General features: G+C 39.3%; 1 protein-coding gene across 3 annotated transcripts in view; it reads right to left on the reverse strand.

Annotated features, from left to right (window-relative positions):
- Positions 1 to 25,535, reverse strand: part of sh3pxd2b.S (SH3 and PX domains 2B S homeolog) — a 107,801-nt gene that overhangs the window by 68,538 nt on the left and 13,728 nt on the right. For all 3 annotated transcript variants that reach the window (XM_018256142.2, XM_018256144.2, XM_018256143.2), the window contains exons 2-3: positions 14,869 to 14,949; positions 1,730 to 1,805 (exon numbers count right to left, since the gene is read on the reverse strand). In XM_018256142.2, coding sequence (XP_018111631.1) covers positions 1,730 to 1,805; positions 14,869 to 14,949 — 157 coding nt within the window. The remainder of the gene's footprint in view (positions 1 to 1,729; positions 1,806 to 14,868; positions 14,950 to 25,535) is intronic.

Consider the following 25,535-nt stretch of genomic DNA (forward strand, 5'->3'; position numbering starts at 1 on the left):
ATTCTCTGGATTGCAGAGGAACTTTCAAGGGAGTGTATTTTACATTTTTCTTTACATAGAAAAAAGTAAAAGTTAAAAGAAAAAGTAAAATGACTGTGAAAAAGAAATGTCAATTCCAGGGATCTGTAAAAATCTGGGTATGTAAAATTGGGGTTCTACGGTAGATGCATTTTTGAATATGATGAGAAAGTACTTATGTAGTGTTGGTAGTGTGGGTGGCTGCGTAACTGAAAAACTTCAAAACACGCCATCGGGGATCAGAGATCCTTTCTGTAAACAAATGCAATAGTCGTTATTTTCCCTATTTGGAAACCATGTATAAGAGCAGAGACACACGTGGAGATTCAGGGAGATTAGTCGCCCAGTGACAAATCGCCTCTTCTTTGGGTGACTAATCTCCCCGAACTGCCTTCCCGCCGGCTAGAAATCTATTTGTTTTCCAAAGTCGCCCGAAGTTTCCTCGTGAGGCAACTTCGGAAAATGAAGCCATTGGCTAGAATCTAAATCGCCGACGGGAAGGCAGTTCAGGGAGATTAGTCGCCTGAAGAAGAGGCGATTTGTTGCGGGCGACTAAATCTCCACGTGTGTCTCTGCCCTAAAGAGTTTTTCACTTGAACACCAATAGCTCAATCAAATAGAAAGGATGCTATGAGAAAGCATATTGTTTCTGCTCCTGGATCAGCTATAAAATGATGCACAGATGCTTACAGCTTCTATTTGGTGCAATTGGCTGAAATCAAACTGTAAAATGTGCAAGATTGGGAGTTCCTTTAAAAGCCTCAGCATAACAGCAAGTAAATCATTAAACTGTACAGAATATTCCAGTTACAAATACATCTTATTTTTCCAAACATTGATGGGGGATTTTCCAATGGTTCTGCAAGAAAACTTCTCTGCGGGAATGAAACTCAGCAGCTGCAGTAAAGATCTGCCAATCCCACCCAGGCATCCTTTCTCTTCCCCTGACTCCAGAGGCAACAACATAACTGGGAACAGCCATACAGATTAGCGGGGGTTATTACTATTATAATAATAACAAGAGCCATGAATTACCTGCAAATAATATATCCTTATCTAAGAAACTTACTTACGCCATTAGTTAGAAAAGGTGATATAGCTTGCATCACATGACTCATAAAAACCTGAACAGGTATGGGATCCGTTATCAGGAAACCCATTATCCACAAAGCTCTGAATTTGGAAAGGCTGTCTCCCATAGACTCCATTATAATCAAATGATCCAAACTTTTAAAAATTATTTTCTTTTTTCTCTGTAATAATAAACCAGTAGCTTGTACTCGATCCCATCTATGATATCATTAATCCTTACTGGAAGCAGAACAGCCTATTGTTTTTTTGTTTTTTTTTTAAGGTTTAGATGATTTTCTATTAGCCTTAAGGTATGAAGATCCAAGTTATGGAAAGATATGCTATCCAGAAAACCCCAGGTCCCATACTGTATATAATAACAAATAAGGTACCCCTTTTGTAAAATAAGAGTGCATCAGAAATCCCAAAAGAGTTCCATGACCTTTATAAAAGCACTCATATGTTCACAGAAGTCATCAGTGACTTGTAAGACTTTACATTTTATAAAACGCTATTCCCACTTTGATAATACAAATTTATGTTCATAGAATACCGCCTGCCTGCTCCAAAAACAGCATAATACAAAATAATACAATTCTAACACAATTCATAACTGAAATCATGTATTGTACAGACATACCAGGCAAGAAGGGGATAATTCGCTGTTTTGGATCCTTCTGACCTCCTTCCACTGGAAACTTATCCAGAATTTGCATCTAAATATAAAAGAAATTGTTAAATATAAAAAGCTGACAAAAAAACAAAAACAACGCACAAATGCATGTGGGCCTTACATTATATTTCATGCGGTCTACTGTGCAACATGCCTTTAAAGGAGTTGTTCATCTTTAAATTAACGATTTATTTAAATTAAAATTTAAGAGTGATATTCTGAGACAAGGAACAATTGGCTTTCATTTTTTATGGTTTTTGAGTTGTTTGGCTTTTTATTCTGCAGCTCTCCAGTTTGCAATTTCAGCTATCTGGTGCTAGGGTCCAATTTACCCTAGCAACAATGCAAAGATTTAAATAAAAGACTGGAATATGAATAGGCGAGGGGCTGAATAGAAAGATTAGTAATAAAAAGCATCAATGACACTAAATTTGCAGCCTTGCACAGTATTAGGTTTAATTGGGTCAGAGACCCCCGTCTGAAAGCTGGAAAGAGACGGAAGAAGATGGCAAATAACTGAAAAACTATAAATAATGAAGACCAATTGAAAAGCTGCTGCCACCCAATAACATACTAAGGGGCACATTTACAAAGCTCGAGTGAAGGATTCGAATTAAAAAAACTTCGAATTTCGAAGTGTTTTTTGGGCTACTTCGACCATCGAATGGTACGACTTCGACTACGAATCGAACGATTCGAACTAAAAATCGTTCGACTATTCGACCATTCGATAGTCGAAGTACTGTCTCTTTAACAAAAACTTCGACCCCCTAGTTCGGCAGCTAAAAGCTACCGAACTCAATGTTAGCCTATGGGGAAGGTCCCCATAGGCTTGCCTGAGTTTTTTTTGATCGAAGGATATTCCTTCGATCGTTGGATTAAAATCCTTCGATTCGATTAAGAACGAATAATCCTTCGATCGTTCGATCGTAGGATTTGCGCTAAATCGTTCGACTTCGATATTCGAAGTCGAGCGATTTTAGTTCCTAGTCGAATATCGATGGTTAATTAACCCTCGATATTCGACTCTTGATGAATCGGCCCCTAAATGTTAACTTAAAGGTGAACCATAAAGCATCTGAGCTCCCCAACTGGACACAGTGAGCCCACTTTTTGCACTTCTGCACTGCAGATTTAACATTTTATTACTGAGCCACATGTAAAAGAGATGATTCGTTTCTGAAAGGCTGCAAAATGTCAGACACATAATGAATCCAGAATATGGAGCCAGAAGGCATTTATAAAACGTCTTTAGTAACCATCTTTGCAGCACATCAGGTCAGCCTTTCTCTCAACACCTTCCCTGGGACTAATCATTCTGATTTATTTGCAGTACTGATGGGAATAAAGAGACTCAACTTGAAGGGGAAAAAAAGCTGCAGACATAAATAAAGAATGAGATTTGCTGACTAAGGCAAAGTTGTGTCTACGCATGGGAAGACTAAGTTGTTCAGCAGGACTCGATGTGCAGTGAAGAATGGAGCTGCATTCAGATATCTCTCTAAAAGCACTACATACACCCTCCCAAGGTTCCTGCTGATTTTGTGTGCATGTGTGTAGTTTCTCATTAAACAAACAGTGCAGCGGTCTCTTTGAAACGGTGATGGGAGCACTTTTGTGTAACTGAAGCGGTGTGGTTGGATCTGGGTCTCACATTGTTGCTCTTGGAGCGGACACGTCCCCTGGCAGCCGCTTCATATTCTGCAAAAGGCTGAGCACGGCATTCGGCCTGATGTTCCATTACATGTGGCAAGCTCTGCCTTTAGCTTTTACACTGGCTGCATGTCAGGTGAACTTTCAGTTCTTCAAATGGAGTAAGATTTCTTTTTTATATATATTTTATTTGAACACTTTCAACTTTCACAGAGTTTTGCAATTCCTTGTGGCAAATATCTGACCTTACCACAGATATGTCAACTTGCACCATTGTTCCAGACCATCACAGACAATCAGGCTTTCAATATTTTAACTACAGGAGCTCGAGCCAAGCTTTCTGCAGATTGGGTGGTACAGGTTACTGTACTAAAGTACATTTTACCTGTATGTGATCTATATGTTACCTGTATGTATATCCTGTGCAGGATTTATGCTTTTCTTCAGTTCGTTCCAGCTTTGCTTTAATTTCCTGCCAATTAAACACTATAAACACTTAAGCTATAAAGGCTTTCTTCATGACCCAATTACTCTACCTGTATATGTTTGGAGTAAGGAAATTAACCATAGTACCTGGAGGAAAGCTGCACAAGCACAGGATAACAAACTCCATGAAGATGTGTTGGTGCAGAATGAAAGTTGAGGGGTAGGGTAATACCTTGCTGTCAAGAGGAAGCAGCTTCATTGTTCAGTTCAGATAATGGACATTCAGGGCAATGCTCTAAGACAGGCTTTCTTTAAGAAAAATGTTCTTTTAAACTTTTCCAGCTATGTATCAGTAAAATGAATAGATGCCAATTGTCCAAGGCAATTCATGCCTCTGGCAAAGTCAAAAGGTTTCAAAACTGGTTAGAAGCAGCTAAATCATTTTGGTTTCTATATACAGGTATGGGATCCGTTATCCTGAACCCCCCCCCCCCCAGAAAGCTACCAATTACTGACAGGCAGTCTCCCATAGACTCCTCCATTTTATAGAAATAATCCAATTTTTTAAAAATTATTTAATTTTTCTTGGTACTTATTTTATTTAATGTTTATATGATTTTCTAGCTGACTTAAAGGGGTTGTTCACCTTTGAGCTAACTTTTAGTATGATGCAGAGAGTGATATTCTGGGACAATTTGCAATTGGTTGTCATTTTTTATTATTTAAGATTTTTGCATTATTTAACTTTTTATTCAGCAGCTCTTCAATTTGCATTTTAAGCAATCTGGTAACTATGGTCCAAATTCCCCTAGCAGCCATTCATTGATTTGAATAAGAGACTGGAATATAAATAGGAGAGGACCTTACTAGAAAGATGAGAACTAAAAAGTAAAAATAACAATACATTTGTAGCCTTACAGAGCATTTGCTTTTGAGATGGGGTCAGCGACGCCCATTTGAAAGCTGGAAAGAGTCAGAAGAAAAAGGCAATTCATTATAAAACTATTGAAAATAAATAATGAAGACCAATTGACAAGTTGCTTAGAATTGGCCATTCTATAACATATTAAAAGTTAACTTTAAAGGTGAACCACCCCTTTAAGGTATGAAGGTCCTAATTACGGAAAGATACATTATCCGGCAAGCCCCAGGTCCAGAACATTCTGGATAACAGGTCTGATACCTGTAACCAGAAAAAATGTTATTCCGTAAAACAAAAACATAAGCCCCTAAAAAAAAAACAATAATAATAACCAAATCCCTCTAGGGCAAAAGTAGCTGATGGCTGATTACAAGGGCCATTGCCTCCATCAAGGACCCAAGACTAAACGATTAGACTGAAAGAAGTGTGACTCTTTGCACTTCCAAGGTCTGCTCATAACCAATGAAGTCACTCCACAGAATTTTCCATATTGAAGAATCACAACCAATGTGGTCATATTTTAAGTCTGCAAAATTATCATGTGGGGAACACTCTCTTAGGACAAGGACTACCTATTCTTGAAAAAAGACCAACTTTATATGCAAAATAATGACATAAAAGTAATGAGTAAGCGGAAGTGCAAAGATAGCACCCAAGCCTATGTTACCATGACTATGGAGTTTTAAAAACTAGGAGACACTAATCCAAGGATGCATGGCAGAAAAACTAAACAATGCATTAGACACTATAAGCCATAAACAAAACGTAACAAGTAGCAATAATTTGGGTCCAAAACTAAAGACCAGTCAGGAAAAAAAAGATAATGATACTTTCCGATAACCAATACCTACAAATGTTAACGTTGTTTGTAGATGTAATTGCTGTTGAAAGCTGCATATGCTGGTCCCTTGCAATTCTCTGAACTGCTGGTTTTAACTACTGAAACAACATTCATTCAGTCAGCATTCTTCCAACCAGGATGCCAATTCCCACAATGCCCTGCATGCTTCTTTGAAGGTCTATTAAAAGAACAGTAACGCCAAAAAAATAAAAGTGTTTTAAAGTAATTAAAATATAATGTACTGTTGACCTAAACCGGTATGAATGGTGTATTTGCTTCAGAAACTCTACTATAGTTTATATAAACTAACTGCTATGTAGCCATGGGGGCAGCCATTCACAGCTAAAAAAAGGAGAAAAAGCACAGGTTACATAGCAGATAACAAATAAGCTCTGTCGAATGCAATACGAACTGTTCTGTTATCTACCATGTAACCTGTGCCTTTTCTCTTTTTTCCAGATTGAATGGCTGCCCCTATGAATACATAGTGGCTTGTTTATATAAACTATAGAAATCTTTCTGAAGTAAAGATACCAGTTTTACCAGTACAGGTATGGGACCAGTTATCCAGAGTGCGCGAGACCTGGGGTTTTCCGCATAACAGATCTTTCTGTAATCTGGATCTTCATACCTTAAGTCTACTAGAACAGGGGTACCTAACCACCGGGCGGCAGCCCAGAACCGGGGCACGGACAGTACTGAACTGGGCTGCAGAGTTTAGCCCTCAAATAATGTGATGCGTCAAATTGGACACGCAGTTGCCCTTGCCCTCCCCGACCCCTCACGACCCCCCGGGTCCTAGCAAAAAATGTTTCCTTTCCACCAGTCCCTGGGCCAAAAAAGGTTGGGGACCGCTGTACTAGAAAATCATGTAAACATTAAATAAACTCAATAGGCTGGTTTAGTTTCCAATGAGGATTAATATCTTAGCTAGGATCAAGTACAAGCTACTGTTTTATTATTACAGAGAAAAAGGAAATCATTTTTAAAAATTTGTATTATTTGGATAAAATAGAGTCTATGGGAGATGGCCTTTCCATAATTCGGAGCTTTCCTGATAACGGGTTTCCGGATCCCACACCCAGAGGCTTGGTACCCCACTGGGTACCAGGGGTGGCAGAAATGCCGCTCCTGGTACTTTAAGAGCTGAGTTTCCGCTTTTCAAACCAGAAATTAATCTCTTCTAGCACAGAGAGCGCAATTATGCTCTCTGTGCTAGCGTTCTGGCCCTATCTGCCGCCCTCATGGACCCCCTCCAGCGTGAAAAAGTTGAGCGCATGGGGGAGGGGGCGGCAGCAACAGCAAACTGCCTCAGTCAGTGGAGGGGCAGGACAACAGTACATTATATTTCAATTACATGAAAGCATTTTTATATTATGATGTTACTTTTCCTTTAAAGTTTTTGGGTTGTGTTATAGTGTCTCAGTAGTCAGAACCATCAATGCAGGGAACTACAAGGGACAGGCAGATGCTGCTCTCAACAGCGATTACATTTACAAATGAATTTAATTGAAACAGTGTCATGAATATTGGCAAGGAGTTTCGGGCATGGAAAGTCTAAAATAGAATAAGGCTAGAAATGCTGTATTTTGTAAACTAAATATAAACATGAACGTAAAGCACCACAAGCCTAATCAAACAAATTTTGTCTACAGAGGGTCACCATCTTGTAACTTTGTTAAACATCTTTGCAAGACTAAGACTGTGCGCATGCTCAGTGTGGTCTGGGCTGCTTAGGGATCGTCATAAACAAAGCTGCTTGAGTTCTGCATGGCTGGGAAGTAAGGCGGGGGCTCCCCCTGCTGTTCATAAGTATGATTGTTTCCTTGCTCAGCAGTTAGGGACCATCTGACAATTCCTAACCACAGCAGTAAATGAAGGGAGAATTTCACTGCATACAGTCAGGTTTCTTATAAAAAAAAGTACACATTTTTTAATTAAAGTATATTGAGATATGTTTCTTTTTCATTAAAGAACATGCCCTTTAAGCAAACTTATTATACGCTGTTTGTTTTAGATATTCCTGGAACTCAGGTGGGGTGACAACTATAAAGCTGGTTTCATTTTTAGAATATACTGGTGGACCCAGAACAAATGCTGTACTACTTCAACCCAAAAAATATAAAAACTAAAGGCTCTGCTTGTGCTTTAAGGATTCAGCTTTACCTCTAACCAAAATCATGTCTATAAAAACAGAATGCTGGAAAAGCGCCTTGAAAATGAGCAGCCACCGGAAACTCTTGCTGCTCTAGTGTAAACTGTGAAAACCCTGTGTGTTTCAGTGGATAATAATAATAATGCACGGATTTGTTCTTATTCAGTCGTATTTAGATGTTGTCTGGAACAGTAGGTGACACAGCAAGCGGAGACAAGCAGCGTGTGCCAAGTAAGAACAACATTATCCGCAGTGGGGACTTAATGAAAATGTGCAGGGAGATAATGATAGTGAGGCCCCCAAAACTATTTTATGCCTGATATACATTTAACAAAACTAAGATTTTCAATATTCTCTACTATTGTAGAATAAACTTCTGCACCCTCTACAATAATTCCAATACAGGTATGGGAACTGTTATCCAGAATGCGCAGGACCTGAGGTTTTGTGGATAACAAAACTTTCCATAATTTAGATCTTCATAACATAAGTCTACTAGAAAATCATGTAAACCTTAAATAAAATCATTTAAACATTAAATAACCCCAAAAGGCTGGTTTTGCTTCCAGTAAGGACTAATTATATCTTAGTTTGGATGAATTATAATGTACTGTTTTATTATTACAGAGAAAAAGGATTTTTTTTAAAAATGTGGATAATGGGAGACATCCAGAATGCTCCAGATTACAGAAAGGCTGACAGGTTTCCAGATAACTGATCCCATACTGGTACAAAAAAGCAATTGGGTAATGTAATAACAGGTGCAAAGCTTCCTTTAGTTTAAGAAACCTGTAGCAAGCAATCAGCTTATAATATCTAACTGGCTGAGGTCACTTTTAAAACAAAAATATCTTCAAAACGATATCCTTCATTAATGAGGTCATCTGCAGCAGAGTAGTGTTATGAGTAACAAAGCGGATATCTATTCAATTTAACCAAGGTTTTGATACACATTTATCACCCTGACTACATTATCCATCAAAGTTAATGGGAGCGTATGCATCTCATCACTGGCTGAAGTGGCAGCTAGGGAGAGGGACTACTTTTTTTCTCCAGCTTCCGGGAACATTGACAGCACCGAAAAGCCGGCCAACGGAGTCAGTTCCTCTATTTGGCGTAAGTGGCCAATGAATCAGGTCCTGCTGTTTTCAAGGAAAGGAGATGTGGTATTCTCTTGCGGGAAAATTAGATCATAGCTGGGGTTTTAGTCATTTAAGATTCGAAAACACAGCTTTTCTCCATTTGAAAGGCGGTAGGATTATGTGAACAAAAACACACATTTTCTGTAATTGTAGCTTCTATAAATCTAAGTACATCTACAAGAGGCCTTGTGTTGGCACATATTGCTCAGGATACACCCGGAAACACTTTTTTGATTAAAAAAATTCTTTATAAGTTTAAAGCTGGAAGGGCTTTGATTATTGTGTTCATTCTATGGACAAAAGTGCACAAAACCTTACCACAGGTATGAAAAGAGAACAGTATGGTTTATGGGGGAAAAGACCCATACACTTGTAACGCCTAGTAGAAGTTTAGAGGTAGGGGGTCTGCATTTTGAATGTTTGCTAAACCAAGATTTACATTATCTCATTGATGACATAAACTAAATTTATAAGTGAAAAATTTTTGAAGCTTGCAATGAGTCTATCTATCTATCTATCTACAGTTATATAGGTGCACTCAGCATACAGAGTCTGTATATTATGCAAAAAAAGGAGAGTTAATTTGTATATGTATATAATACACAAAAGCCATGAATATCTTGTAAATTATATCCTTATAAACGGTGAGTAGTGATGTAATTTCTGTCACATGACTCACTAAAATTTGTGTATTATAATTAATAAAGTACCCCCAGTTGTAAAATATGAGGATATTATAAGTTACCTCGGAGTTCCATGACCTGTATAAAAACAATCGGCCTTCGGCCTCGTGTTTTTATATGGTCATGAAACTCCTCGGTAACTTATAATATCCTTATATTTTACAAGTGGGGGTACTTTATTCACTATATATACACGAATATATGTTTAAATATGTGTGTGTAAATATAAATGTGCCCTGGTCTCTTTTTTTTGCCAGTTCCTGCAGAATGTTCAGCGTGTTTCAAGAATCTAATCACTAAAAGTAATCTTGTAAATGCCTCCTACTGCGCATGCGCCACCAAACGCCGCTGAATACAGGAAGAAGATCGTTCGGGAGAAGATGGCTGCTGTGAACTCCGCTGGAGAGGACCTAGAAGGAGGGGTAAGTAACAAGTTAGGGGGGGGGAGGTAGGCCGGGCCGAAGAGGGATGTGGGCATATGCAGGGGATGGGGGAAATTTTTGCGCCCAGGGGTTGAATACTCCTTTAGGGTAAACCACCGCTTTAACAGTGTTAGGTCAACTGCTCTGCAGAAGGCATTCAATTGACTCATATAATTTCCAAAACCAAGAAAGGACGACACTCCGAAGAAAAGTAGGTTTAAATAGCCTATGACTAAAGGATTTGTTCCCAAAACGTGTAAGGCGATTGTTGTCCACAGGATTCTGCAATAAACCTGCTTTTCTTCGGAGTGCCGTCCTTGTATGCACAGTGGGAACGCTGTGGACAGAGCACCCGGACCTACATGGGTGAACAGTTAAGGGAGCGTGAGTTTTTGAGCGATGGCCTTTGTTTTGTTTTTTCAATTGACTCATCCAGTTCAGGTGCCTTCAGGTTCTTGCACAGCACTGAAAATCACCGAGCAGAAATTATACAGAATAAGGTGGGAAAGCACCAATTCCCTTTACTATTAAACATTGCACCGGAAGGGCAGGGTATTGGCATCACCTGAGATGGACCCAACGCCAACCCTACAAAAACTATTTTTACAAATATAATCTCATATAGAAGCAGAAGTTATTTTAGTAATGTTGTTTAACTGAAAAAGCAATTTATACGAGTGACAAAGATTTCTTTTTTGAAAAGACCTATTTTCTGTGCCACATCTAGTTAAAAAAAAAAGGAACAAAGCGCAGCTGTTTAGTCACATCATATGGAGTGAACAGTACAAAGGAAGCTTTCACCTTGAGTGCGGACATAACTCTATATACAGCCACTGTGGTTAAATGAAGCAAAATGTAGCTATTTTGTTGCAAATTGCCTGATTTATTACATGGTTGTTCTGGAGAGATAAGACTGGTTTACCATAAAGTGAGTGACTCAGCATCATTTATAAGTGCCCATCCATCTTTCAACTTGCCAGTGCTATTTTTAGATTTTAGTCTTCATATTTGTGCTATGTACTCATATATAATAATTAATATAGTCCAGGTCACAGCATCTTCATCTTAATTTTCCCATTGATTTATAAACCAATGAAAAGGTAAATAGATTGCTAATTTCCTACTATCTTTTTTGAAGGTGTTACTGGCTCAGGTGCCACCATTGTCTCCCAGATAGACTGTCATTAGCCATCCTTACCATTATCCAAATGCCTTCTATTGTGTTTTCCTAGAACAAGTATCCATTAACAGCGAATATCTTAAATGAGAAGCTTAACTAAAGAAGTAATAATTTTGTACCAGCCAGAGGCAACCACAGCCTTTTAGCAGGGAAGATCTGTGCCTCCGAAGATGCCCCAGTAGCTCCCCATCTTCCTTTCTGCTGATTCACGGCACATGCTCTGTGCTGTTGAGCTTAGGGACCCACTCGCAATATACAGTACACATAGAATATAAATGTCACAATATAAGGCTGATTAGTAATTAATACAGATAATTACTACATGGCAGCACAGAAACCAGTGCAATTAGCATCAGAATTAAATAATCAGCCTTGTAACATCAGCTTATATTACATAAAAAACGAATTTTCTGCTTGATAATTAGCGACGACCCCTAAGCTTAGCTTCTCAACAGCTGCTCAGAGCCCACTGAGCATGTGAGTGTCACAGACACTTTCCAAGATAGTGACCCCCTGTGACAAGTTTGAAGTCCTGGATCATTGCTGCTATTGACAAGCTGAAACTTTAGGCTGGTGCAATACGTTCAGTATATAAAATATGGCATTTTTAACTATATTCATTTTTTGGGTTTAGTTCTCCTTTAAGACTAATAATAGTTTAAGGTCATTGGGACATAACCAGTGAAATGGGGCTGTGAATGAGAGACAGCTTGCTAGGTTTTCATAAAACCTGCAATGAGATACCATAAGGGCAGTGACACACGCTGCAATTTTTGGGAGATTAGTCGCCCGGTGACAAATCTCCTCTTCTTCAGGACGACTAATCTCCCCATACTGCCTTTCCGCCAGCTAGAATGAAAATCGCCGGCCGGGGTGGCAGTCGGAGTGCTTTGTTTTCCGAAGTCGCGCAAAGTTTACTCGTGAGGCAATTTCGGAAAATTAAGCGCTCCAAGTGGGGCGACTAATCTCCCCAAATCTGAGCGTGTGCCCTGACCCTAAGAGAACTGAACAATGCTTATTTATTCACTATACAAATACTGTGTAATGCCTCAACACTACATCCTCTTTACAGATTATTTTAGTGGTCACAGATGCCACTTACTTCAAGCATTTAGTGAAATACACTCAGCTCAGCTCACCTCATAAATTAATAAAGTAAAATTCCCCTGCTGTTGGAGATGCCTTGTCTCTCATAGTAAATCTGGTTAAATACGTACTCCTCCCTTATTCCCATCGACAAGGGTGCAGCACTTCAATCCTCTATAATTCTAGAGCACATTCATCAGAAGCCGTTATGAATACAGTTATCCCCTTACCTCCTCATACTGATATTATCTGCAGTACTTTCATAAAGTGAAGTCATTTTATACATTTGGCTGTCTATCCCTGGCAAGTCTGATGGTGCGGTGTATCCAAGCACACACAGGACAATACTCGGCGTTTATTATTCTCTAATGCTCTGCTAATCTATTTATCTGTCGGACTGTTTATTTCTGCCAATCCTGCATCCTCTGTTGTATATTAAATCTGTTCTAGATGGGCTCGGAGTGTTGATCAGTATCAGTACAGTATAAAAGTAGGATTATAAGGCTGCAGCAGTACATCTTTTCAACAGGCGCAACTTTTACCATCCATTACAGCCTGGATAATGAATTTTAAAGAACAAATATAGTTCTGCAAAACAAGAAAATGCATCACTACACCAGTCTGTGTTCACACACAGGGAGCGGAAATCAGATACGCTGCATTTTTGCTCTAAAATCAGCAGTGTGTGGGTACACAGGTCAGCACTGTACCTATCAGCACAATGACAGGAGGGAATGAATAGCTTTTCACTTGCATTTCTACAGCCTTTTGTACCATTACAGGTACAGGATATGTTACTCGGAAATCCTGGGACCTAAAATTTCAAGGATAAGGGGTCTTTCCCTAATTTGGATCACATACCATAATCTGCTAAAATAAATGTAAACATTAAACAGACCCAGTAGGATTCTTTTGCCACCAAGACAGATTCATGCACTTAGATTGGGTCAGGTACAAGGCACTGTTTTACTATTACCGAACAGATTAAATATTTTTTTAAAAATGCATTGTTTATTGAGAGTCTACGGGAGGTGACCTTCCTGTAATTCAAAGCTTTCTGGATATGAGTTCACCAGATTCCATACCTGTATCAGAAGCTACCAAAGAAGACTGCAGGCTTCTAAGCACTTCTGCAATTGACTTTATTTATAATTCAGATGGCCCACTGGCTGTCCCAAATGATTTCTCAGGATGGCCCAGATAGATAGGTGTTCTTATTGGATTCCTAAATGTTACAAGACTAAATAGTTTAAAATATTTTGAACTAAGGTTAAGTATTTCAAACGCTTATTTGAAGACATCTGAATCAAATGAACCTCTAGTAATCCTCCTTAGAAAAGTTAGTTATCCTGGATATTCTGAGAAATCATTTGCAACAGGCAAAGCCTCACCTGTTTTATTAGCAGATTTTTCCCTGTTATATATAATTTTGAGCAAGATTATCCCTGACCCATTGTGTCAGTAGCCCAAGGCACAACTGAATATGCAGACGGTGTATCCTATGCCTAGTGAGCTCTCATTTTCCTAGAAGATAGCACACAGGACCTGATTAATATAGATTGGAGGAGTTAGAGAATTAAAGTAAACTGAACTAGGCACTGGTAACTAAAGGTGGCCATACACGGGCCGATAAAAGCTGCCGACAGACCGAGTCGGCAGCTTATTGGCCAGTGTATGGGGCCCCCCCGATCGAGACTCGGCCCGAAAGTCGGCCAGATCTCGATCGGATGGGACTAAAAATCCTGTCGTATCGCAGCCGCATCTGTTCATTGATGCGGTCCCGAGATATGACTGCCCGTTCCCATTCATTAGGATCCGATCGTTGGGCCCTGGGGCATATCGGAGAGAGATCCGCTCATTTGGTGACATCGCCAAACGAGCGAATCTCTCCGTGTATGGCCACCTTTAAGATCCCTTTTAAAGGAGAACTAAACCCTAAAAATGCCATATTTTATATACTGAATTTATTGCACCAGCCTAAAGTTTCAGCTTCTCACTGGCATCAATGATCCAGGACTTCAAACTTGTCACAGGGGTCACCATCTTGGAAAGTGTCTGTGACACTCACATGCTCAGTGGGCTCTGCGCAGCTGTTGAGAAGCTAAGCTTAGGGGTCGTCACTTATTATCAAGCAGAAAATGAGGTTGGCCTGTAATATAAGCTGATGCTACAGGGTTGATTATTAAATTCTGATGCTAATTGCACTGGTTTCTGTGCTGCCATGTAGTAATTATCTGTATTAATTACTAATCAGCCTTATATTGTGACATTTCTATTCTATGTGTACTGTATATTGTGAGTGGGTCCCTAAGCTCAGTAAGTGACAGCAGCACAGAGCATGTGCAGTGAATCAGCAGAAAAGAAGATGGGGAGCTACTGGGGCATCTTCCCCGGGCTGGTATAGAAACCCAAAACATAATGTACAACATTTCTAGCTTATTTTTAGTTAAGTTTAGTTTAGTTCTCCTTTAAACGCGCTGGGCTCCGTGTTTTTCAGACTTTAGTATAAAGGTCTATCAGAAACAGAATCAGACCCACAGCACTGCTCACTTTTGGATTTTGCACCACCATTTTTCCCCAGGACCCCCCCTCCTACCTGCAGGTCGAAGAATTTGCTGTACCTCCTGTATATAACCTCGGTTGTTCCATTAGACCACGTCACCTTTATGATGTATACCTGTGTGGAGAAATTAATAAAAAAAATTTCAGTATACGTAATGGAAGCACTTGCATTTCCTTCACTTGGAGCCGAAAAATAAGAGATTCAAGATATGATGCCCAGGAACTTTTTTTATATAGAAAATAATGTACTTCCTGTTGTAAACTAGAAGAAATGAGTCCCATGCCCATATAAGCATCTGTACTGAATGTTATACAGTATTTAACAAGAAGAGTTACTTCTACACAACAATGGGAATTAAAGTAGCTTTTATTTTGCAGCGGTTGTGACACAGATCAGACCTGTGTAATAAAACAAAAATGAAAATATACAATAACTATGTTTTCCGATGACAGGATCCCTTTAATATTTAAAGGAATACGGTCATGGGAAAACATGTTTTTTTTTTTCAAAACACATGAGTTAATAGTGCTGCTCCAGTAGAATTCTGCACTGAAATCCATGTTTCAAAAGAGCAAACAGATTTTTTTATATTTAATTTTGAAATCTGACATGGGGCTAGACATATTGTCAGTTTCCCAGCTGCCCCCAGTCATGTAACTTGTGCTCTGATAAACTTCAATCGCTCTTTACTGCAAGTTGGAGTGATATCACCCCCTCCCTTCCCCCCAGCAGCCTAACAAAAGAACAATGGGAAGGTAACCAGATAACAGCTCCCTAACACAAGATAACAGCTGCCTGGTAGATCTAAGAACAACACTCAATAGTAAAAGCCAAGTCCCGCTGAGACTGATTCAGTTACATTAAAGTAGGGAAATAAACAGCAGCCTGCCAGAAAGTAGTTCCATCATAAAGTGCAGGCACAAGTCACATGACTGGGGGCAGCTGGGAAACTGATATGTCTAGCCCCATATCAGATTTCAAAATTGAATATGAAAAAAATCGGTTTGCACTTTTGAGAATTGGATTTCAGTGCAGAATTCTGCTGGAGTAGGACTATTAACTTCCTGAAGCACCAACACACCTAGAGAATTTTATAAATACACATTTGAAGTAGAGACGCTGTACAAATGGTAGCCAAACCCTAAGTTGCGCTCAATATATATATATGATCACAGAGAGGAAAAATAATCTGTGTTTATCCTGTAAATTTCCACAGTTCCCATTTTATCATGGAGATTTTTCAACAAATGCAGGAGTGGAGACAGATGGGCAGGAAACCAAAAAAATGTCCATATTCACATCTGCAGGAAACCGAGTGTCTCCTTTGAGCCTGCAGATCTAGGAGATCTAAGCGACTGTAACAATGTTTGTTAGGTCTTCAATCTTATATCTGCTCATGAAAGCAGAGGTTATCTCTGAAGAAATCACATAACTTGCAGAAAGCAGTGATTGTGTCCTGGCTGTCAAAGCACAAATACCCATGGGCATTTCAAACAAAACAGAGCAAGTCATTTATATGAGGAGCTCTTCTTATCTTGGTCAATTACACCCCCAGCGACTGAGTTATATATATTTATAAAGGCTCATTTAGAAAAGCAAGTGCAAAGTGTAAAATGCAAAAACAACATGTTACTCCATTTTTTATTTTTTTTTTAACAGACAACTATTCCCAAATGGAATATGGCAATTTAGCCTGGATTTTTTTCATCCCAAGACTAAAATGTTTGATAGTTCAATGGCATCTCTCTGTAAACGCTATGAGAAAACCCTAAGGTGTTCTCTCCTATGGAGAGTGAAATGTAATTCCCCCCAATCAGTTGATCATATCCTCATATATTTGGACCCAAAAACAAGACAAATGTGACTATAAGAACTTCTAGAATTCACTGACACACAAGTGCAGGGCAAGCTCTTGCAGTTATAATAAAGCGAAAGTGCAACGTTTCGGGGCCACACAACTTTATTAAGCATATCATGGAGGTTGCTGAATTCTCCATCACTGTGCAACAAGCCAAGAGAATTGGGTGTGTTAAGGGTGTGCGTATGCTTCACATGTTCGAGTTACTATAAGAACCTCCGCATATGTCATAAAACTTCTGGATGACAATAATGCCTTTGTGGAACCTTGGAGAAATAAAACAAGATCAACATATTTGGCTCTTAATATTTGCATTGGAAAACTAATCAGTGACCCTTTAATAGGGAATAAAGAGCTTGCACTCTCTGAATACTAGCATTTATAATGTTAAATGAAAGCTGTAGCAGAATCACACTTCACAGACAGGAGAAAGAACTGAGCCTTAAAGTGGACCTGTCACCCACACATAAAAAGCTGCATAATGAAAGTCCTTTGCAAATTTGAAACACAAATATTTTTTCTCGTTAAAACATCCATACCTGTTATAAATGTGTTTAAATATCTGAGCTGTCAATCAAATATTATCTGCCCCGCCTGTATGCCTGAGGCATAGAGGTGGGGCAGTCAATTACTATCACTTTCCATTCGGCAATTCTTACATATCACTGCACTTCTCACATTTCTCCTTTCTTCCTCAGGCTCTATAATTATGTAGGGCACTGTGCATGGGCATTAGGTTCCCCCAGCGCCGATTTGTACCTTAGGGCCGCCTGAGGCGGCTCCTGCAATGCCGCCCCCCCTCGCCGACTTACCTGTCGGGAGGGGAGGCAGGGACACTAATGCGGAGAGCGCAATTGCGCTCTCTCGCATTCGTAAAGCCGAATTTCCGGTTTAAAAACCAGAAATTTGGCTCTTAAAGGTGCAGGAGCAGCTTTTTGCTGCCCCTGGAAACCGCTCCGGCGTTGCCGCCTGAGGCGAGCGTCTCAGCTCGCCTCATTGGCGGCGCGCCCCTGGGTTCCCCATTCTGGTGCATACACAAGATTTGGGAGTGATACACATTTGGTCTTAATAACAGTGTCCACAAAATGGCTCCTGCCTGCTTGCTGCGATAGTGTAATTCCAAGACGGAAGGAAACCAAATTAAAATAATAAATATAGTATAAATAAAGTTTATTTTGCTCAAGTAACATGATAGAAAAGAAATTTTGATTATTTCTTAGGGTGACAGGTCCCCGTGTCGGCAGCTTATTGGTCCGTGTATGGGGCCCCCCGACGGGCTTCCCCGATCGAGATCTGGCCGAAAGTCGGCCAGATCTCGATCAGATGGGACAAAAAATCCCGTCGGATGGCGGCCGCATTCATTGATTACTATTCGTTAGGATCCAATCGTTGGGCCCTAGGGCCCACGATCGGATCAGCCCGATATTGCCCACCTCAAGGTGGGCATATCGGGGAGAGATCCGCTTGTTTGGGGACATCGCCAAACGAGCGGATCTCTCCGTTTATGGCCACCTTTATTTTGAATAATGATAAGACAACTCCCATGTCACTGTATAAGCGAAGTTTTTACCACTAGTGATGAGCGGCAAATTTTTGCAGTTTCGCAATTTGTTTTGCCAAGCGAAACAGGTCAGATTCGCCCATCACTAATCGCCACACTATATTGTTGCACTTATTTTTCCCTTTAAAGGCAGACAGGATCTATACAATGCTTATGTGTTAACTGAAAACAAAACAATGTTTTCTTATAACATTAACAATCATGGTTAGTGGAAAACGGATACTAATTCTCCTCTCTAGACAGTAAAAGCTCGAGCTGCGTGCCCTTAAAATCCCTGAGCATATTCCAGAACACTTTGTCTTTTTATTGAAGCCCATTAAGAATTGCCAGATGACATCATGTAATCAGGCAGTTTTGTTCTGCTGAAATCCCAATGTGAATGAAGGTTTTACAGAATTATATCATGGCTGGCGGTCATCCTGAAGAAACCAACTAATGTCTTTGGTTTGAAAGAGAAGAGATGCCGCTTTCCTTGACCCAATCACTTTGTGGCATCAGAAAAGCAATACAGTACTTTCAAGGCTCGGCTTGGAATTTTTAATGGTTTTAGTACTTAAAAAAATCCACAAAAATGTTCTACAGGGAATAGCTTGGTAAAATGCAGAGAGAAATGGAATCCCTTACACCACCAGCTGTTAGGGCTGAGGTGCAGTATTACCTAGTCTCTACTGCTGCAACAAACACTTAATTAACACTTCACCCAACTATGCATAGGTCTTAATTTTGCTCCCTTTATTGCATTATTTTAATCAGATATGTCAGACATTTTTGGGCAGCTGTAGGTACAGTGAGAAACCAATGTGCTGCATACCCATTGGCTGCATTCTGGCTGTCAAAAAAGTATGATGTGGGCATATTGTACTAAGCAGCATTCATTGCTTTTCTAATGGATCCGTTAACAGGGTGAAGCTGCTACTGGACTTCTTAATGTTGCCTCCAGGCTTCTTTTGTCACATAGGGGCAGATTTATCAAGGGTCGAATTTCGAGTTCATGGGAGTTATTTAAAACTTGGATGAATGGGATCGACCCGCAAATTCGAATCGAAAAATGTCTGGCACAGGTATGGGGTCTAATATCTGCAAACGCATTATCAGGAAAGATCCAAATTACAGGAAGGCAATCTCCCATTTTAATCAAATAATTCATATTTTAAAAAACATGTATTTCCTTTTTACATGTAACAGTAAAACAGTACATTGTACTTGATCCCAACCAAAATATAATTAAAAGTGATGGGCAAATCTGTCAAATTTATTCGCCCATTACTAATAATAAATACTTTTTGGGGACTAAACAGTGCTATCGGGTTTAATTGATGGGTTAACGTTTTTCAGTTAAGGTATAGAGATCCAAATTAGGTAAAGATCCGTTATCCGGAAAAACCCAAGGTCCCAAGCATTCAGGATAACAGGTCTAATACCTGTATATCAAATGTTTGGCCCTCTAGACCAGTTTTACAAACCAGTTTTCTCCTCACTCCAAATGCGATGTGAATATGGCTGGTGATGTGGAAATATTTGGCTGAAGGCAAAAAAATGGAAAGTATATTTATCCTTTAGATGTCAACATTTATCAATTAGCAGTTCAAAATAATTCTCCATCCAAGAAAGCCTAGATTACACATTTGCATTATTCAACCAAGTGAATCTCCCAAATCAATACCTGCATTAAAGGGGAAGTATATTGAGGTTATTCCCTGCCACGTTTGGAAAAGACTGCCTGGTAAAGCCAATAATGCATTCTGTCATTTTCATAACCATTTCATCACAAACAGCCACCTCTTTGGATGAGGTTAAATAAATATGTATCAACCTGACCAGTTTAGTACAAACCAACACATACTATGCTTGTACATTAGGAAAATGTATGCCAATACTTAAGTATGTACTCAAGTGGTAATTCTTCACGTTCTTTACATATAGGGAATAATGACCCTTTAAGACCTCAAATCACTAATGGACTAAAAGGCTTGTAGAAGAGTTATTTTCCAGCTTTACATAATAACTGAATAAAGTATATAGGAAATGAACAGTGCCAAGGAGTTTCGGCAGCAGCTCTAGTCAATTACGGATACAGCAAATCATCATAGTGCAAACAGATGCTATAAAAAAAAAGCAATGGCGTATCCAGTATGTTCAATTGACTGTAGGGAGTTACAGGAAAGCAAGTCCACGTGACTTACTGGCTACACTGCTGCAAAGCAGATGGGTAAATAAGTCATGTGGTCATAGAGATGCTCATTACAAATGACCAATTGCTAGGAGGAATTCTTGGTGCCACCGCCCACCCCCACTAGATACAAGAACTACTCCAGCAGTGTTTCATGATATATCGCAGGTGCAGTTTCCAGGACTATTACTTCCAGCTGTATCTGGCTTTAAAAGAATTCAGATTTCTGAAAGAGAAGCCATTCAAAAAACAAACAGCTTTACCCTGACTATTAACAAAATCAAATATCAAAATATTCTTTTTAGACGTTTATAGTCTATGTACGCTAATAATGTTAGCCAATTCAAAAACATTGCCTTTTTTCCCCCCAATGTTTCTCTACTCTGTACGGTGGACAGATGTTAAGTCCCATTTAAAAGGGGCAGCTTTCCCCTGTTTTAATTAGGGAATACATATCGTTTTTGCGATTGCTTGCACTAAACAGGGCAATTAAAATTGAAAGTAAAGCCACAGTCTACTTTTTGTTCATGCAAGCACAAACAAACAAATCTGGAATCCACTGAGAAGCCCTCTGTATAAACAAGCTCACCTCCACCAGCTGCAGCCTGTAAGATAGGGAGCTCATTATACCCAGCTGATCACGTCCCACCAGCTGCTCCATTTAAAATTCTTCCCCTCTGCAAGATCCATGCCAATATCTAAGAATGTTTACCAATGTTATCATAACACCAAATAGTTCTGGCACCATGTGCACTACTTCATATAAAATAAACAGAAAAATATTTGCTTTTGGGCAGAACCTATTAGCAGTAGTGATGAGTGAATTTATTCCCCAGCAATGGAATTGTGGCATAATTTTGAATTTCGCCCTGTGCAATTTTTTTCAAGAAACTGAAGTGCAAATTTGCAGTTGAAAAATTTGCTGTTAAAAAACGCCCATAAGAAAATATGCTCATTGACTTTAATGCATTTGGACAAAAAAAAAAGTCGACATAAGAAAAAATTCCCATTGACTTTATACATTAAGACAAAAAAGTCGCCATAAGAAAAAAAAACGCCCATTGACTTTTATACATTAGAACAAAAATGTCACCATAAAAAAAACTCCCATTGACTAATACATTAAGACAAAAAAGTCGCCATAAGAACAAACACCCATTGACTTTAATACATTAGGACAAAAAAGTCGCCATAAGAAAAAACGCCCATTGACTAATATATTAGAACAAAAATGACACCATAAAAAAAAAACTACCATTGACTTTAATACATTAGGACAAAAAAGTCGCCATAAGAAATAAGGCCCATTGACTTCAATGTATTTTGTGAAATATTCGCCATTTCGCTAATTTTTCCGCAGTTTTGCAAAGTTTTCGGCGAAGCTAAATGGGACAGATTTGCTGATCACTAATTAGCAGTACAAGTTCTACTTATTGGGCTTCTATTAAATACGGGTTTGCCAAAGGCTTTTGATGTATCCCATTATGGAGCCCAGAGAGTCTAAAGTGCCACAGGGCATCCACTGCTGATACACACGCTGCTTTGTGTTTCTCTTATACTGAACATTTTAATATGCTTGAAATTTTACAGCACCCTTAAAATGAAATAAGGAAACTTTGTTGCATAGCTCTGAGCAGTTTAGATACAGGAGCTCATATGGAATTAATTTCTCTACCACTTAAAAGGTGCCCTGGGCAGAGCGTATTCTATAAAAGCCAAGATTACTGTGGTTCGCCATAAAAGAATACCTGATATATAGAAGAGTTAGGGTTGTAAGTAAAGCAACTGGCTCCTAATTAACTGGGTGCTGAGTAAAGCCGCTCGATATAAATGTATTGCTTTTACAAACTTAAAATAAAAGTATTTCCAGAAGTACTTTACAGATGCTTATCAGTAGTGATGGGTGAATAAATTCGCCTGCCACAAATTTGCGGCGAATTTACGCGTTTCGTAAATAAATCCACGAAACTCCTGTGGAAATGTGCCAGTGTCAAAAATTTTTGGACACGTGTCCACAAAGTTGCTCATGTCTAAATTGCTGCTATTCGGACGCCCATTGATATGAACGCCGGCGTCGAAAATTGATGCAAGCGACTTTACAGACTCGCGGCCAAAGTTGACACGGGCGAGTATCATGAATTTTTCGCAGTTTTGCGGGAAATTAGCAAATTTTCCGGGGAAGCAAAATAGGAGAAATTCGCCCATCTCTGCTTATCAGTATTGATTTTGGATAAGCACCCGTTGGCCCTCCAGATATTTATCTTAATATTCTACAAAGTAATGAGAGTTACATTTATTATCTAACAAGTTATCACCATAAGTTGCATCTCTGAAAGCACTACAAGGACACCCAATGGTTTTTTTATGGAGTAGTTCACCTTTAAACCAATTGTTAGTATGATGTAGTAGTAGTATGTAGATATTCTGCTACAATTTGCAATTATTGTATTGTATTCAGATGGCAGTTTCCCTTTAAAGGAACAGTAACACCAATAAATGACATTTTAAAAAAAATATAACGTACTGCTTTAGAAACACCACTCTAATTTATATAAACAAGCTGTTGTGTAGCCATGGGGGCAGCAATTCAAGCTGGAAAAAAGGAGGAAATGCACAGAATACACAGCAGATAACAGATACAACACCATTGTATTCTAAAGGTCTTATCTGTTATCTGCTATGTGATCTGTGCCTTTTCTCCAGCTTGAATGGCTGCCCCCATGGTTGCACAGCAGCTTGTTTATATAAAATATAGTAAGGGCAGGGGCACACGGGCATATTCGGGGAGATTCAGTCGCCTGGCGACTTATTGCCTCTTCTTCAGGGTGACAATCTCTCCGAACTCCCTTCCCCCTGCTATAATGAGAAAACACCAGCACAATGGCACTCGCGGCGCGGCACTTCGATTTCCGAAGTTGTCCGAGTCGCCAGGCGACTAAATCTCCCCCCAAATCTGCGAGCCTGCCCCTTTCCTAAATGTTCTGAGTAAAAATGTTTACCATAGTTCATTAAATTGCAATTAAATTGATACACTTGAATTTTTTGGCATTGCTGTTTCTTTAAGCTTGCTTAAACCATTTTTGGAGTCTTATTCACAATAAAACATGAAAAACTAAACGACTATCTGTTGCTACTTTCGAGTCCAATTTATACGTAACACTTTCTTAGGACTGACACGATCACTCTAAATAGAAGGATAAAATTTAACAAATTTCATTTGTTTTTTTTCGGCAACCAAATGCCACCAAGATGGACGTATTCCCAGCGTATCTTGACCATTAATAATACAAAAAACACCAATTTCTCTCTAACAGTTCATCAAATTGTGTGTAAAATTTCACCCCAGTGAGATAATCATCTCCAGTACTTTTCTCCAAAAATAAGCACGAGTGGAGCAAACAATGAGGCTTTTTAAGAGCCCAATGCTCAAGAGTTGGTATCGAAGATGTTAAATCATTACAGTGCTGTTTAATAGCTGCCTTGCTGGCAAGAATACAGAAAGGGAGGGCTATATGGAAAATGGAAAAGTCAGAGGAAAATAAAACAACTGTAAGAGGCAATGATGGAGATGCCAGGAAACAAAGAGATTTCTCCTCTTGGCTGCTATGGCTGCTGGCTGGAGTCCACACCCTCTCGAGCAGTAATCCAGGTCCCACATTAGGAGTCCAAGGCTGCATAGGAAAAACACAAAGTCAGCTTTCCCTAATGCGAATCAGACTGATCCAACTAGGACAAGAGTAACAGGCTCTGTAAGGTAACATTCAGCTATCCAGCTGCTATAGTAATGTACCCTCTCAAGGCACAATACAGAGAGCAGTCTTTTATAAATATTAACCTGTAACTACTAGCAGAAGATACTCATTTTCTGCCTTGTGATCTGATCCTGTGAATGGACTTTGCCTATATTTCTTCATTCTGATAACAAGGTTAAGAGAAGGAAAGGCGCTCTTTACTTGGGGTTGCTAAACGTTAGGCACCTCAAGTGATTGTATATACTTACCTCACACCCCGGGCCAGTGCTCCGATCAGCAGAAAACTGCACCGGGCCGGGGTTATTCCAGCGAGCAACACGGAATGATCTGCTTCCAAGTAGAGTTCCCACTTTTTTCGGAAAAAAAATACCGGCCTTCCTATATATTTATTATTTTTTCTTATTAATAACATTGGGATCAACCATCATTTTTACCGGCCAGATGGTAACTCTAGTGCCGAGGGGTAAGTATGGAGTATGGGGCATTTCCCCGGGGGGATAGTTAGCCTGGGGGGAGGCGGGGTCTACCTGGGGTGGGGATATGGATTTTTTTCCCCGAACAGGTTGAATTCTCCTTTAAATAGCACTGCCAGCAAGACTCACTTTACTGTGTCTATTCCAGCTAACGTGGATGAGAAAGCCTATGCTTCTCTGTGGAATTTACTTTATCCATTCAATCTACAACAAAAACATCAGTGAACACAGTAGGGTAAAAAAAAAAAAAAAATCATACAAGACCATCTGGTTGCCAGCAGTCCCTCAACATAAAAAATTGAAAGCAGAGCTAAAACAAAAATAGTTTAAGTAAACGTAAAAAGCAATTGCTCAGAAAAGAGAGAGTGAGGCAGGCCAAATCTGCAGTATCTGCTATTTTTTTAGGGGAACATATTACTCAGCACTTTATACTGATTATATATCAGTCTGTACTAACTGTGATTTGTTCCCTATGAGGCAGCCATACACAGCCAATCTCTGACCAATCCAACATGTCCTCACTTACATTGAGCATCAGCCTGATCCATGAACCACCCGATATCTACAGCACATGGATATAGAGCAGGACCATTAGGCCTTGTCAAAACAAAATTTTATGTGTTTATAGGATCACTTATAAAAGGTTCAGATATGGGACCTGTTATCCAGAATGCTGGGGACTGGGGTTTTCCAGATAAGGGGTCTTTCTGTAATTTGAGTCTTAAGTCTGCTAAAAAAAAAAAATGTAAAATTACATTACATTGTTTTGCCTCCAATAATGATTCATTATATCTTAGTTGGCATCGTGTTCAAAGTACTGTTTTATTATTACACAGAAAAAATAAAAATCATTTTAAAAATGTTAATTATTTGATTAAAATGAAGT

Source organism: Xenopus laevis, chromosome 3S (assembly GCF_017654675.1).
Source record: "Xenopus laevis strain J_2021 chromosome 3S, Xenopus_laevis_v10.1, whole genome shotgun sequence".
In the NCBI taxonomy this organism is placed as follows: domain Eukaryota; kingdom Metazoa; phylum Chordata; class Amphibia; order Anura; family Pipidae; genus Xenopus; species Xenopus laevis.